Source organism: Silene latifolia, chromosome 8, assembly GCF_048544455.1.
Source record: "Silene latifolia isolate original U9 population chromosome 8, ASM4854445v1, whole genome shotgun sequence".
Taxonomy (NCBI): domain Eukaryota; kingdom Viridiplantae; phylum Streptophyta; class Magnoliopsida; order Caryophyllales; family Caryophyllaceae; genus Silene; species Silene latifolia.
The window spans coordinates 8,562,774-8,579,509 of NC_133533.1; the positions used below are offsets into that span (position 1 = coordinate 8,562,774).

A 16,736-nucleotide genomic window follows, 5' to 3' on the forward strand; every position below is an offset into this window, starting at 1 on the left:
GTGGCAAGTTTTTCTCATATTTTGGCATACACCGAGCTAAGTGGCAAGTTTCTATGAGAAAAACAAGGGTACTTCGTAAAAATTAAATCTTTCATCTTCGTCCATTATACAAGGTTACAATGAGTTCGACGGTTTCTGAAGTTCCTCAGAAAAGAATCATTAGTGTTCTCTAATTAAAGGCACAAATCCTCTAAGATGTACACCAAAGTACTTGGGAAATTAGTCAGATTACATCCTGCTTATCCACTTTTATTACTTTTTTTACTTTCGGCTAACTGTTTAAATGTTGTAAATGTACATCAAATTCTCAGTTCGAACAAAATCAGCAAACTCCTAACTCTGTTTCGCTTCTACAGACGAGTTTACTTCATCAACGGCGGTTGTACTTGGAACTGGAAGGGACCCACCAACATGTTCATCCCCGCCACTGTCAACAATCTCGCAACTCTCATTAGCTGGTACTTGGCTGTCTGAGTCCTCAACAGCGGTTTTACTTGGAACTGGAGGGGACCCACCAACATCTTCATCCCCGCCACTGTCGACAATCTCGCAACTCTCATTAGCTGGTACTTGGCTGTCTGAGTCCTCAACAGCGGTTATACTTGGAACTGGAAGGGACCCACCAATATGTTCATTTCCGCCACTGTCGACAATCTCGCAACTCTCATTAGCTGGTACTTGGCTGTCTGAGTCCTCAACAGCGGTTTCACTTAGAACTGGAGGGGACCCGCCAACATGTTCATCCCCGCCACTGTCGACAATCTCGCAACTCTCATTAGCTGGTACTTGGCTGTCTGAGTCCTCAACAGTGGTCTTACTTGGAACTGGAAGGGACCCACCAATATGTTCATTTCCGCCACTGTCGACAATCTGGCAACGCTCATTAGTTGGTACTTGGCTGTCTGATTTCTCAACACCGTTTGAGGGTGCGTCTTGTTTATCTTGTTTATCTGCTCGATCAGGTGCATCACCTGAACTTGATGTTTCCCTCCATTCAACCCATTCGCGCTCCTTGCCTCCGCCTTCTGTTACTTCTGGCGGTTTAGATTCGGTTTCTGGCTCTTGTGACGTGTCAACCTCGTCACCTTCACTGTCATTCACATCATCGTTACTGGTACTAACGGGGCCAGGTTCGTCGGCTGTTAATTGAGAAGTGTGTGGGCCAGTTGAGGTCTCATTGTTGGCAGGGTCATCCTCAAACGCAAACCAGTTTGAATTACTGAAATGGGAATCACTGGCAAAGACAAAACCGTCAGCACGGACCCAGAAAAACAGACAAACTGTATATACAAATGCTATAACCACAGTTCCACACTCAAGTTCTCGGTTAAGCAGACAAGGGTTACTCTTGAAATTCTAAATTTGAGATCCTTAACGGTTTGACAAAGGCAAACATATCGGTGGCCAGAAAAAAAAGTAAGCTCGGGTCTTAAACTCACAAAGTTTCAAATAGCAGTAAACTTGTGGAAGGATATAGATAATAACAAATGACGAACAGCCATAAATTGAAATGAGTAGGATATATAACCTCTCACGGTCATCTCTGAGACGCAAAGAAGATATAACCACTTCAGCGGATTCATCGTCAACGTAAACGTCCTATCAAAACCCACAATTAGATACTCATTGCAAATCATTCAAACCGTAACTGCAAGAACATCAATTATAATCTCTAAGGGGAAGGGGAGTGGAGCAAAAAAAACAAGACACGAGTCCGAACATGACTTAAAAAGACAAACAAAAATGGCAGAATTTTCATTGGACTACAAATGAACAAATTCTACAAACGTTCAAGTGTGCATTTGTGTTCTTCGAAAAAATTATGGAAGAGACAAGCATTTGATATACCTCTTCATCTCGTTCATGTGATCCTTCAACCTGAAAGTATCAAGACAAAGAAGTGGCCGTCCAAAAGCAGAATATTAGCAAGAGGAAATGGAATGACAAAAGAGTGAATTATTTATACAACACTAAGGCAGATAAATGAGGTAGCTCTAAACTATGCGGTATAACTATATTGGAGCATATTCTTCCAAAATCATTAGAACTTAAATTTTTAAGGTATTTTATTTTGAGGTATTGTGGCATTTCCATATCCAATGTAGCAAAGACGCACACTTCCTTGACTATGCAAAGCTAGTATTTTTGGGCGGCATCTACTGTGAAGCAGTGGCGACTCAATCCATTTCTCAGTCCACCTAGAAACAACTTAGGCGATAGAAGAGAACACTTGTGTAACTCCGACCCCCCTCTAACCACAACTGGGCCCTGTTGGAATTGGATAGCTAGGAAGATGCTTTTTTGTTTGATGCCGGAATTTAAACTAATTAATTACCACCTCTTGAAGAGTGGCAGATGAGATGAGAACGCTGCCTAACTAGCTGACTGTCGGCTGAGTTAAAATTGTAACGTACAGAGGTTACATATCTAAAATCTACAAATGTGAACAATGAAAATGAGGCAAGCTAAAGAAGAAGATAAAAAAAGGTCAAAGAGAAACAAGGGTACGAACTAAGAAGACGTAGCATATTTAAGCTCCTGACCTCATCCATATCATTACTGTAGATCTCAAAGGGGAAGGATTGGCTAAAGCTATTGGCCAAAGCTGCCATGTCATAATCTCTATCCTGATAATCATCATCCTCGCTATTCCTACCCCGATCTTGTAGAAGAGTTGGTCTCCTGTTAAACAGAAAAAGAAAACATATCCGACCAAATGCTTGTAGCTAAGAGTATACCTTGACCACACTACCTATTATTTCAAATAGCCATAAATATTATGCTAGATAACAACCAACAGCAAAATGTATGTAAATTTCAAAGTACGGTAAATAGAAACACACAAAATTCTTCAGCAACCCTGAAGAATAAAAAGTAACAGAAACATCATATTTTTGATCTACTGGTGAGCTGATAAGGCACTTACAGGAGTCGTTATCAATTAATGGGGCGCTTATTAAAGATTTTACCAAGTAGAGAACATGGTGTAAAATATACAGTATTGGTAGCAGTTGCGAATGCGATTAGTCATGAAATCTCAGAATATAGGTATCACAAACTAACGTTAGGAGTTGCTGTCAAAGCGGCTGTACTTTTAAAAATGTTCCCAAATGTGTTATCATGCATCTAAATTTTGAGTTGATTTTCCAAGTTTACAGTCTATCTTATTCCTCCTATGACCTTTTTCCAAATAAATCGGTATTTCGTAATTATATTTTTCCTAAAACTTTACTCGAAAATTAAGTACCAGTAATATCGGTTGAGTAAGCGCAAGATTTTGAAATTATCCATTGATGTGGACAAATAATCGGCATTTTTCTCTAGGGAAATAAGGTAAAGTAACATAACGATGGCATAACATTGGTAAGGAGGAATATAAGTTCTCACTTATCAGCCACCACAGGATTAAACTCTCCCCCAAAAACCATAAATCAGAATCCCCAAAAACACAAATCAAAAGAGAACCTGAAATTAAAAAAATTGGACAGCAGTTCAAACAAACAAGACTTACCCGCACACCCATTGGTGAACATTTTCAATTGCATTACGATTACACAAGACATTTCCGCACCATTCACGCCATTCAGTATTTTCCTACATATTTGGGACACAAATAATCACAAACAGAAACTATATCCATGAACTTGCAAATACTTCTATGAATTAATCTTTTGGAAACTACAACTGAAACATCAATTGGGAAGAAAGTTGGCTGGTAGGCGTTGGATAGAGGGAAATGACAGTAAGAAGGCATGACTCTAGCTTATAATACCTAACAGCGAGGTTTTAAACTAAATCATCCCCTAAACGATAACCCTATGGAAACGGTAATGTAGAGCAACAATATTTTGTTGAAACCTCTTGGTCTCCACATGTGATATGATTCATTACAAATTGAAAAATACAGAGTCATTCTAGATATATGGGGTCGTATGGAAAAGCTTATAAATGTGCAAAAATGTATCTAGAAGCTAACCTCATGATTTCTTACTTTTTTTACTTGATAGAAAACACAAAACAAATTCATGTTATGTCATTAGGAATCACAAAGCTTTCAGAGGAAATGGGGTAGGGGCAGGGACGAAGACCGATGACTTGGTAAGAGACTCGGGTTTTATATCAATAAATGTGTCCTGCCTCGTAAAACTAACATCGCTATTGTACCATCGATATTTATTGACAATTATATGAATTATGAAGTATACACACGAGTACTTCTTTTAATTATTGAAGTGAATTAAGTTTTGAATTTAAAATTTCCATATGTAAAATACATATAATATTGAAGCCTATACGTGATTTAAAAAAAATGTGCTGTAAGACATACATAAAACAATAAGTCTCTTGTAAAAGTTAGTTAGAGCAAGTTTGGGTGAGACAACTTTTCAAATGGAAGTACAAGGTTAGTAAAGTCGTAAAATGATCACTAATGATACAAAAGTGTTTACTAAATAAAAATGATTGCTCCCTCATATGGCACCAACGATCCGCACCAAGTGCTGAGTTTGTGGATGTGTGATTGTGTGGCTACAAAAAGAAGGATCAAAATGGAGAAAGTAATAGTAGTGCCGCCCCAGTTTCAAGGTTTGAAAATTAGGGAATGTATAAGAGTGTGAATAGAGGAGCAAGGCCCCAGAAAATTGGATAAAGATGATTGAACAGGATACGAGGTTCCTTGGAATTAGAGAAAATATGGTGGAGAAGAAGACAATGTAGCGGTAAAGGACTAAAGGACGGAAGTTGGTTCTTTCTTATTTTTTTAATTATACTTTATTTTATTATTTTTGTTTTTTTACATTTTTACACTTTATCTTATTAAATATTTTTGGGTTATCTTTACGGACTTTTCAAACTTTTTCATTATTATTTTCTTCTATTTCTCAATATGTGAATTAACTTTTGCTTTTAGGTTGATTTGATTTATCTTTTTCTTTCATATTTTCATTTATTTATTTATTATTATACTGTAATCAATATGATTTTTTTTAGATCGACTATATTTATCATGCTTTCCTTTCTTTCTTTTTCCTTTTCTATTTCATTGCTTTATTTTATTCACGTAACTGGTTTTTGACGGTTGAAAAAGATTACTCATGTTGGCCGAACCCAAACCATTTTGGGGATTAAGGCTTCCATGTTGTTGCTGTTGTTTCCCACAGCAGGATCATAAAACTCCAACTTCTTTAATGAATAAAGACCACAGATATTTCAAACATGAAAAATCTGGTAGATGTACAATGTAAAAGAAAACGTAAAAACAATTAAACAATGAGAACATTACTAAACCCCTGTAGAACCAAAAACAATGGTAGCTGAGAAACAAACCTGTAAAATTCCTTGTATAATGGTATCGTTAGTAGCTAGATGAAGAAGTTTGTTAGATATCCGGGTCAAATGACCAATATTTCCAATTCTAGCAGGATGCGTCTCATGAGTGCATACTGTGGGCTGCAAAATGATCACATGCTGACTGCTTAATAAGGATATGAAAAGAGAAACACGAAGATTTAGGTGAAGGCTGATGAGATTTTGAATCAGACTGAGACAAATGATTCATATAAAAAACGAAGGAGACCAATCCAAATAACATGGATCAAAAATACCTTGCTTGGATCAGTGGACAACAGAGGACTTTTTTCAGCTTCCAGAATTCTTCCAACAAGATTGCAATCCCGAAGAAGATGCTCAACAAGGGCAGATTTTTTGTTTTCCAGGCACGATAATATTATGATTTCAACATGGTGATGCAAAAAATTATTGTAGGGATACCTGTAGCAAATGCATCATTGTGATATTATGATGATATATCAAAATAGCATACAAGGCACTCGAAGTTTCATCTTACTCAAAGAACAAATCCAAGATTCTTTTAACTGCTCCAAGACGAATGACTTCCTTTTCAGCAGCGTCATTAGAGATTGAGAGTAAGACAGAAATGAATTCTACAATCTGCCAATTTGAAAAGAACCATTGTTAACGACAGAAATAGGTGTGTAGCTTGTCTTTCCCCAAAAAAAAAAAGGAAAAAAAGGAAATTTTTTGCCTTAAGTCACAAACACATGGGTTAAGGTTCAAAGACCTCTAACCACTCTATTTAAATTTATCTCCTGGCGAAGGGTCAATATTGCCTTAATATAGGGCTGAAAAAAGTGCTGGTATTTGCTATAGAAAAGAGCTGATTAGCTGAACATATGGCCTACGTCTGCCAACCTAACCCGGTCCGGACCAACTTTTCCCTGGCTTGTGCCCTTGCTAGGCCCAAAGAACCATGTGGCTCCTCAAAAAAGATGTAATTGTTCGCCTGGCTTATGAGTGCACATTAAAAGGAAAATCGAGCTAGAATCATTAAAAAATTAATAAACTTATAAATCTCACTCACTGACTTATTCTGCCAAACTCCATTGAAAGTTGAAAACTGGAATTCACTCACTACTTTCTCCTGCTAAATTACTTTGAAAGATGTTCTAAAGAGATTTCATAGGCAGTTGAGAAAATGATTATGCAGTAAGTTAATGTCCGGCACTACTCGTCCGTTCATAAGTTCATTCTATTTGCCAACTCTAAAGGATGCCAAGTTATGAAGCTGTTGAGAATTTAAAGTGTGGAAGATGTCAAAATTCAAGAAGCTGGCCTATTACCATTCAATAAAGCTAGCTGGAACTTCGACACTCAAGTGGCATATATCATGGTTAAATGAGATGAGTTATAAGTTATAACAACTATAAACTGTAGTCATACCCTTCTTTATGCCGTGTTAATGATGCTTCTTAATCGTCAATAGTGTAATCCTTTTCATATTACATTTTGGAACCAAACTCATGTGAAAAAGTCTACCGTGTGAACTGCCAAATCAGAGAAACACAGTATAATACTAGAAGTACCTTCAAACGTTGTTTTCCTAACGGAGGCTGCAATTTACCATACGTAGTTAACAGTACATTTTCTTCAGAGGAAACATCTAACAACGTGAGTAGATTACCTGTACAAGAAAAAAAAAATATACTAAATATAAAATTAAATGTAATGCCTCGAGTAAAATCTCAAATAAATGAATCATATCTGAATCAGCCATGTAGAGAATAGCTCATGTCATCCAAAAACAACACAAAATGATCTCAGGTCACAATGGTATTTCACTAAGAACGATCAAGAGAACACAACGGCAGGCAGAATTGTCAGAGAACACAGATAAATGCTTAAGAATAGATATTAGAAAAAATAAGTGTGATTTATCATAAATGTGTTGCCTGCATTAAGTATCAAACTTAATTTGCCTCTCCTTTATGACTACAGCCAAAGTGCCATCATCAACTAGCAGTATGCATCAGTCACTTGACAAAATGGACTGTTTAGGTGTAAAGTAATGGAGGAAAGCAAAGCAAGATGGAAAATTCTTCATTTGGGAAGAAATGGACTTGTGTTAACTTGAACAGAATGTACGAAAACCCAGGAACAAAAATGTGTTGTCTAGTAGAATTGTAGAAAGGCTCCCTGTCCTTTATTGTTAGTAATTCAATGAAAGCATGGTTAAGTTTCTATTCAAAACTCACCCCGCACCCACATACAAAAAGAAAAGGCCCACAGTAACACACATAATACTTGCTTTGTTCAAGCTATAAGAATGAAAGACAACAAATAAACAAGAGAGTACTTCAAAAAAAAAAAGATCTCCTTACCAAGAGACCCTAGCATGCCTTCAACAGTCTCTGAATTAGCAGTTAACGAAGGTCCTTGGGCATACTGGCGACTGTATGAATAGTAAGTGCCAACAGTGCTCCTCTTTGGGTCTAAAAGGGAAATGCATACAGAAAGGGAATTGACCAAAACTGAATTTGGCCGAGACTCCTCCAGCGCATTGCTAAATATTCTTCCTATAAGACTGCACGACCAAACATAAGAAATGTTCTTAGAAAAATCTTGAATATAAGAAAGATTTCAGAAATGAAGAATCCTTATTCAGAACAAATGTTTTCTTCCTTAAATAATCCAGTGAAAATTTACTTAGAGAACAGAATCAATGGACCATGCGGTCACGCTTCAGATAATTGATTCAACCATTTTCAGTCACAACAACAGAGCCTTAGTTTCAAATTGATTTGGGCTTGGCTAACAGAAGTCGTCGTGTGGAATCATTAATGAAGGCGGGAAAACAAAGAAGAGTTAAGAGAAGGGAATACACTACTAAGATGGAGTAGGATTGGCAAAAAGAAAAGGTGTAAGAGGAAATGAAAACGCATGAAGAATAAGAAAACCCTTTTCATTGAGAGCTAAGAATAGAATATACGGGAAAAAAGTGTGAAGAAAAATCAAGAAGAGAAACTGATTCAGAAAAAAGTACTCCGTATTATACTCAATTTCATCACCTCTCAGCCAGCCCTTATGACCTTAAGCCCAAAAATTATTGAACAAACATGAGATTAATAATAAGGGAAAAATTGAAGATTTCACGAAGTATCAGTACAGTAAACTCAAAATCTACCTTGGGCTACAAATTTTAGTTGCAATGCCAGGGGGTGCATATCTGGTAATGGCGCACAGGGTCTCGGCTGCATTAGCATGGACTTCAGGAGAATCCTGAAAAAAAAAACAGTGATTATATTACACAATGCAAATCATCCTCGGTTCAACACTTTAAAAGCAAACAACAACAACAACAACAACAACAACAACAACAACAACAACAACAACATCAGAGCCTTAATCCCAAAATGATTTGGGGTCGGCTGACATGAATCATCCTTCAGGACGCCCGACTATTTAGGCCAAAAGGTACAGCAACTTAGATAACAGTTCAAGCACAATCTAAATGAGGTATTTCACATGCCTTAGCCTGAGTCAAATGTACCATAATCCACCAAAAGCAGTTTAGCTATTTTACTTCAACAGTTCAACCTAGAGCTATACCCATGTCTAACGGAACACTCAAGGGTATGGGTATGAATTCGCAGCCGACCCTTGCCTGTCTGACTAAGCAAGAAACTTATTCATCCAGAGACAGAGGGAGGTTCAAATTACAAAGTAGAAGAAGAGAGTACGAGAGTAGTGTCGAGTCTGTGAAGCGTTGAGTGTAATTTCCAATTATTCTGAGCCTTACTCCTCATATATCTCTCTATTTTTTACTGTTGAAAAAATGCTAAATATTTCAAGGCGTAGTTAAATTATTGTTTTGGAGACAATTCCAATAGCCCGTATTTGTGTCTTGAAAAATAGGGTCGTGAGTCATTACAAGTCCAACCCACTTATTCCTGTCCAACACCCGTGCCCAGTCCAAGCAACATTGGTTAAACCAGCAACCAGCAATACAGTTAATACATCCATCAAGAAGACTGTAGGTCAAATCTCTTTACCAAGCCTTACAGTTGCTTTGACTCGTACAGCTACCTTCCCAGACCACATGAGAATTTCTCTTTTTAGACTCTTTCACGAAGCCACGTCTTTTCTCAAGTAATGTCAATTTCTCCTACTGATAAGTTAACATCCGAACTTCGCAGTCCCTAGCAAAAGAAAGAAAACTGCAACATCACAAGTACTATACAACAAATGACTTACAGAAGAGCTAAACTTATCCACAATCATCTCCAAAACATCTGTGTCTTCTAACCACCGCATAGCTTCTGTGTAGTTTTCATATATGTGTTCATCAGCAGCAATAAGGCGAATCAATACCTGGAACCCACAGTGAAAATGATATGTTATCTAGGGTAACCATTAATCATGAGTACAATCAGCACCGGAAAAGCAAAAACTTTCTTTTTAAACTATTTCTTCGCTGAAACAACATAATTGCCTAATTGGTCCTAAAAGCCCAAAGACAAACATCGTGATGAGTTCATGGCGTTAGAGAACCCCTATCGTCAATAGCAAACATGAATATTCCTAACAGACAAAGAAACCAAAGTTATCGTGACAGGACAACAACTGAAATATATAAGATTGAGAAAGCTTGTAATTTTCTTTGTTGATTTTTTATTTTACATGTTAAAAAGATGTCATTGAAAATCAGTAAATCAGGACAGGGGGTCCGCCAAATAAAGATACAGAGGGACAGATTACTTAGTAAAAGCGTAAGATGAATTCCTCCCTTGATTTTTTTATCAGCACAACCACAACAGAACACTGTCATTCCATAATACAAAGAAGTAGAAGAAGCAGAAGGAGGAGAAGGAGAAGATTTTAAAACATAATGTCTATTAACTACGTATTCCCTACTGTTAGCGTTTGATGAAAAATTGCTGATAGACCTACAAAACAATGTATCAAATTCATCTATAGAGCAAATAAGGGCACCAACCTCCATGATAGATGTAATACCAATCAGATCAATTAGCTGCCCAAGGATTTCTTTATGCGTCTGTAATTCAAGTCCATTAAAACATTAAAGCTCTTCATCTTCTAAGGAACTTGCAGCTTGTTTAAGCTTTTAAGACTTACTTGGATGTAATTCATGAGCTCAACTGTCTTGCGCATCAGAAGGCAAACTACAACCTGAGCCGAAAAATCAAGAAGTTATCAAATGAAAATGAAGTGCAAGCCCAAACGGTGATAGATAGTTTCCCGGAATGATGTTAAATGTTAATACCTTGCTAAAGTATCCTGCCAGTAAGGTGCTATGTGAGTGTTCAGGCTCCAAGAACGAAAACAACTTCTTCATCAACTGCCAGATGGGGATGAAGGGAGGCACAAGAAAATTGAGGATCAGAAAATAAACAAAACAAGTAAAATCTTTAAAATTCACTGAAAAACGGTATATATATATATATATATTGGATACCTCATCATCCTCAACCAAAGTATTGAGTATAATATCAACTTCACATGTAATGATCTCACAAGATACAAAGGGAAACCTGGCATGGAAAAAAAAAAAAAAAAAAGGAAAAGAAAAAAAAAAACAATACTCATGTAAAGCAGAAAACAGAAAAAACCGCTCACAGGCAGAAAAGACTAGAATGGTTCAAAAACCTACTTAAAAGTTCTCCGCTTCTCAGCATCTTCAGGAGCTTCTTCCACTACAAGGTCAATAAGTTTCTCAACTTGTGGTCTTTCCCGCAAACTGCAATAGGCATATAATTAAAACTTCTCAATTCTCACCATCTTATAAGCCCGCAAGCATAGGCAAGAGAAAACTCCAATACATAATGAATAACTTGTGGATAAGTTTTGCCAAACTAGCCATGGAAAACACTTGTATAACATTTAACAACAACAAACCGAACACTAAAAAGGTTATAAATTAGAGTGCATTAACACTCATAACATAACGAAGTAACAGAAATACAGCACATCAGAAGTCAAAACCGGTGGGCATGTCCAACTAAATGTTTTAAAGTAGATAAAGGGGATCAAATATATGAATCAAATAATATTCATAAAAAAGCAACACAAATACAAGCAAGCTTAAGAGCTCCAAAGAGAAGTAAGAAAGTTTACAAATTGATAAGACGAGCATTGAGTGCTTTGCATTCTTGAATTAACTCATCCTCATCAAGAAGCTCTTCTAATGAAAATTTGTCCTTGCCTAAGATGGTCTCCACCTGTAATGACACAGAGAAAACGAAACATGGTGCCTTTCAGATGAAAATGCTCAATTCACATGGAAAAAGTTCCTGTGCAAAGCCATCAGCACAAACTAGACAAAACAGAAACTAAGTTTCAACAAAGCCAAGCCAATCTGGATTATAGAAATGGCTAAGAACAGAAAAGGTGCACACATTCCAGTATGGTGCTTGCCACATACACCTATTTCCATAAAAATAATAGAAGATACAGCTGATGCCTATTTTGTCTAACATTGCTCTCAACCACTCACGTCACAGCAACATTCCCCCAACACAGTGTTATTCCTAACTTACAAAGTGTTACATGAAAAGACCAAAAGTCATTCCAGCGCATAATGTACATGCAAAGAAGAGGTTTCCGAATGACCAAGATGAAAATTGTGTTTGAGTCCTGCAAAGGACTGCTACTTCATAAGAGAAAGAAGTGCAACCACTTTAGTGGTCCGCTTTGATTTATTCATCATAATCCAAAACCAAAGAGTAATGACTCTTTGGCTCCACTAGAAATATGGAAATAAAATGCTGCTAAACTTACTTTTAACATTTAACACACAACCACCGCAATCGATGTACTCAGTCTTTCCCGTGTGTTAGAAATGTTAGCGTCACTTTCCGGATGATCGTAAAAACATGGCCATCACTTTATTCTATACTATTGGCCAAAAAAAACAAGTCCGTAGCTCCGCTAGATAATTTTAACATCTAATGCACGTAAGCAAAATGTGAACTGATTCTACAAAGGTCTAATACGATAGCTGGTGACAATTTTGTATTGCTTAATGAAGAAACCCTGCAACGCCCCATAAATCTGAATCTTCCACTCGAAAGCCTGCGTGCAAACTGCAAACACTAGTATGCATAACATAAGCTAAACCTGCCTTCACTAAAAGTATACATGAGGCATTACGATTTATACTGCAATGTTCACCTCGTATACAGAAATAATTAATAAACATGTCCATAAGCAGGGGATGAGCAGTTCACCATTTGATTCTACTATCTGTGTTGATTTTCCTCTTTTTCCACTATTTAAAAAAGTCAGAAGAAAAAAAAAAAAAAAAAAAAAAAAAAAAAAAAAAAAAAGAAGAGAAAAATCCCAACTAAATGTCTATACTTGTATGATATGCTAATTAAATCATAAATTAAGATACTGGTTGAAGTGCCCCTAACACCTTTCTTTCACAATGTATTTTCTTTTTAATACTATGAAACACCTTCCTCACAATTAGCTCAAAAGTATTGATGGCACAGGTACACACTCCCAAAATGAAGTAAACAAGGTACACCATCTACAAAGTGTCCTCCACCAATACAGAGGTGAGTTTAAAAATAGAGCAAGAAACCCATTTCAACAGCCCCACCCATGAATGTAAACCCGTGTCAAATTGGGTTGGACTGCTCCGCAAGACCATCGGATATCAAAGGACACTAACTGCATCTATCACAGAGGCATCTAGATCACTTTACTAAAAAAAACAAGCTCTACGTACTACTGGAGTACTGGGGTTAGTAACAAAGCACAGTGCACAGCAGCCTGGCCAACAGACTCGTCATAGTACTAATATGTACGTCCTGCTGCATGCAAAATGCTTAGATGTGAACTTTCACTGAACTTCGTTTTTTAACATTATTCTCAACTTAGCCAAGAATTAGATTGGCGACATTTTCTAATCACTAACAAGCTACTAACAATGATATAGCGACGAAGTTATAGTTTGTGTACTCCAACACAAGCAAAAATACTCGTCCACTCAAATGACTAAAAATTAATTCTATTCAATAAGATGGTCAGTAACAGTTTCACCAAAAAGGAAAACACGAATTCGACAACTATATAGTCACTAACAACGATTAGCGACACAGTTATAATCCTCTCTTTACTAAAAGATTAGGAAAAACTTGGAGTTTTCCCGCCTAAATTACTTGAGCTATAACTTGAGCCTGGAAGTTATTCTATGAGTACATAATGTATCCGAATATCTTCTCAAATACTAAAACTTTTATAAGTGGGCCTAATATTCCCGCCTAAGTTACTAACAAACTCACCAAAAAACAAAGATTCGACACACTCCTTAGTTGCTAACAATGACTAGGGACAAAGTCAGAAACTCAGAATTAGCTTACTCTAACACAAGAATCAAAAGCTTCTCATCCACTCAAACGACTAAAATTTGATTCGGTAAGATTTAACATTAACAAGTTCACTAAAAAAAAAAAAAAAGAATCTGACAAACTATTTAGTCACGAAGAACAATTGGCGAGACGAAGTCATAATCAACTTACTCTAACACAAGAACCAAAAATACTCGTCCGCTCAAACGGCTAATATTGGAATCGCTAAGACTATCACTCACAAATTAACCAAAGAAAAACAAGAAGTCGACAAACTATTTGGTCACTAACAAGAATTAGCAACGAAGTCATAATCAACTTAATCTAAGACAAGAATCAAGCAATAACTGTCCACTCAAACAGGTAAATTGACTAAAATTTGGTTCAAAAATATATAGCAACTAACAAATTCACAAAAAAAAAGAATTCAACAAACTCTTTAGTCACTAGCACCTATTAGCGAGTAATTCATAATCGGCCTACTCCTAAGTCCTAACACAAGAATCAATAAATCACCGTCCACTCAAACAGTCAAACGACTAAAATCGGTTCGAAAAGATTCGCAACTAATAAATTCACCGAAATAACAAGAATTCAACAAACTCTTTAGTCACTAGCACCTATTAGCGAGTAATTCATAGTCGGCCTACTCCTAAGTCCTAACACAAGAATCAATAAATCACCGTCCACTCAAACAGTTAAACGACTAAAATCGGTTCGAAAGATTCGCAACTAATAAATTCACCGAAATAACAAGAATTCAACAAACTCTCTAGTCACTGACAACGATTAGCTACGAAGTCATAACCAGCTTATTAACACAAGAATCAAATAACTTCATCCGCTCAAACGACTAAAATTTGAATTAGATAACAAATTCAACCAAAAGAAACAAGAATTCAACAAACTCTTGAATCACTAACAACGATTAGCGGCGAAGTCATAATCAGCTTACTCTAACAAAGAATCAACAATCAAACAATATTTATCAATTAAAGTTCAAATTAACGACTAAAATCAGTTTCAACAGTATAATAACTAGAACAACGGAGATTAACTGATTAACTTACGATAACGATTAACGAACATAATTAACAGCAGATTGAAAGTTACGCAAACAAAAAATCAACTAAAAACGATAAAATTAGATCGAAATAGAAGTTGAAACTTACTGGAGATGCAGTGGACAAGCCAGCCATACGCCAAAACATCTTGAATTTGCGAAAATAAGATCTGAAATTACGTAAAACAAAAATCACTGATTAATTAACTAATTAACTAACTGGTTAATTAATTAATTAATTAATTAATTGAAGTTCAAATTAGCGAAAAATGGCGGAAATGCGGAAGAAGAAGAACAATCGAGAATCGCGAGAATCAAGAACCTGAGAAAATCGAAGCAAGAAAGGTGAGGGAGATTTGTTGTGAAGAAGAGAAAATGGAAACCAATCAATTGGAAATTGGAAAGGAAATATGGAATGCTTGGAGTAGTGGTTCACTCAAGGTTGTGATATGATGTAGGCTTGAACCGGATCACACTCATGAGGAATGCAATTTTTGCATTTGAGATTGTCGCACTAATGTTGTGGTCAGATGGCCCATTTTGATAGGGTGGGAGTCGGGTCAGTCGAGACGGGTTCAGATTGGAGTATGGTTGATTAAGTTGTTTCGAGTAGATATTGTTAAACTCGATTAACGCTTATACTTTGTAGTTCTTGTTAATCACGGTCTTTGGGATCGACATATAATTGCAGGATGGATATAGTTGTAACACTTAAATGTCTCGCAAACTAAAGTAGGTACTTAAGAGAGTTCATCGAACTCTATAAGAGCCCACATACAACAAGGGTAGATTACAAGCATCTTCGTGTCTGTATTACTCGCCTTGAGAATCTTTATAAGAGGTCCTTATCATAAGAGTTCAGAGTTTCCTTAACAGTATGCTTATTGCAAAGTATAGTCAGTGAAATACATTTTGTTGATATGAGTTGTACAATCAATATTTTTGTAAACATTCACCTCAACTCCTTAAATATTGGACAATGTAAGTATTGTTGTTGTCTTATAGGCAAGTGTTGTAGTTAAAATAGGGTGTGGACTTGGGAGCCAGGTTAACAATTAAATATTTCATGATCAATTAATGGTTTACAATTTCACAGTAATAAATATGGTCGACAAGTTTAATATGTAGTTCAGTTTTTTTAAAATATGCCATAAAGACACAGGTTAGGAAGACTTTAATAAGAGTTGTGTATGTTTTTCTTCTTCTTTTCACTCGTCAGTCGTCACTATTCCAATATTTATGGAATTATTTTAAAAAGGTGTGTGTATTATAATTTGATTAAGTAATTCTAAGCAATACCATATTTTTTTTTGCATGGAACCATTATAAGTAACTACTCCATATTATACTTAAAAACTAATTTAAAAATAATAAAGTTACTAAAAAACCAACAAAATTGAAAATAAAATAAAAGGATAGTATCATTATTTTAAATGATATCATGAAAAAAAATAAAAAATACCTTCCCTGTTATGCCAAAACAAATGAGACATTTCTAAACAACTAGAGCAAATATATGAAACATGTTTGGTTGAGGGCATCCGGGAAAGATAAATAAAATGATTAATACCATTTGACTGAGTTTGTTTGATCAAAAGAGTTTTTCCATTTACCCATCCCTTAAACCCAACTCCGTTTACACACATACCCCTTACCCCCATGGTGTGGTCCTATGACGTCCCAAAATATTTTCCCCGTTCACCTGACATCACTTTTACCCACTACTATCAACCCAAGCCTGACCACTTGGTTATCGACGACCTCCCCACCTTAGCTTTAACCTCACTACTTTTCCACCACTATTGCACGATGTCCTGTCTTAAACATCGGCCAGGACCAACAACACAACTCCTCTTGTGGACACCTCCTACAATTTCACCAATTACCTACATCACATAACAATAATAAAAATATTACTGTAAATGAGAGTTTAAATGTTCATTGAATACAATTCACGTGATTACAATACAAAACATAGAATATGAGGTCATTAAAGCAAGCAC

At 36.2% G+C, this 16,736-nt stretch overlaps 1 protein-coding gene across 1 annotated transcript; it reads right to left on the reverse strand.

Annotated features, from left to right (window-relative positions):
* Positions 1-72: 72 nt before the first annotated feature.
* LOC141596280 (uncharacterized) lies at positions 73-15,249 on the reverse strand. The gene is made up of 20 exons (XM_074416383.1): positions 15,056-15,249; positions 14,843-14,903; positions 11,431-11,534; positions 10,967-11,053; positions 10,772-10,847; positions 10,580-10,654; positions 10,432-10,485; positions 10,292-10,351; positions 9,550-9,666; positions 8,480-8,574; positions 7,677-7,879; positions 6,882-6,979; positions 5,846-5,949; positions 5,604-5,769; positions 5,326-5,448; positions 3,512-3,594; positions 2,544-2,682; positions 1,849-1,878; positions 1,529-1,599; positions 73-1,234 (listed from the first exon to the last, which is right to left on the reverse strand). The coding sequence occupies exons 2-20, from the start codon at positions 14,879-14,881 to the stop codon at positions 334-336; spliced, it is 2,625 nt and encodes an 874-aa protein (XP_074272484.1). The 5' UTR covers positions 14,882-14,903; positions 15,056-15,249; the 3' UTR covers positions 73-333.
* Positions 15,250-16,736: the final 1,487 nt, after the last annotated feature.

Excerpts from the sequence above, each read along its gene's own strand:
- LOC141596280 (XM_074416383.1), bottom strand. The coding sequence starts at position 14,881 with ATGTTTTGGCGTATGGCTGGCTTGTCCACTGCATCTCCA. Across the intron at positions 10,352-10,431 it reads AGCTCATGAATTACATCCAA|ACGCATAAAGAAATCCTTGG; the intron begins GTAAGTCTTAAA and ends CTTGAATTACAG. Across the intron at positions 6,980-7,676 it reads AGGCATGCTAGGGTCTCTTG|GTAATCTACTCACGTTGTTA; the intron begins GTAAGGAGATCT and ends TTTCTTGTACAG.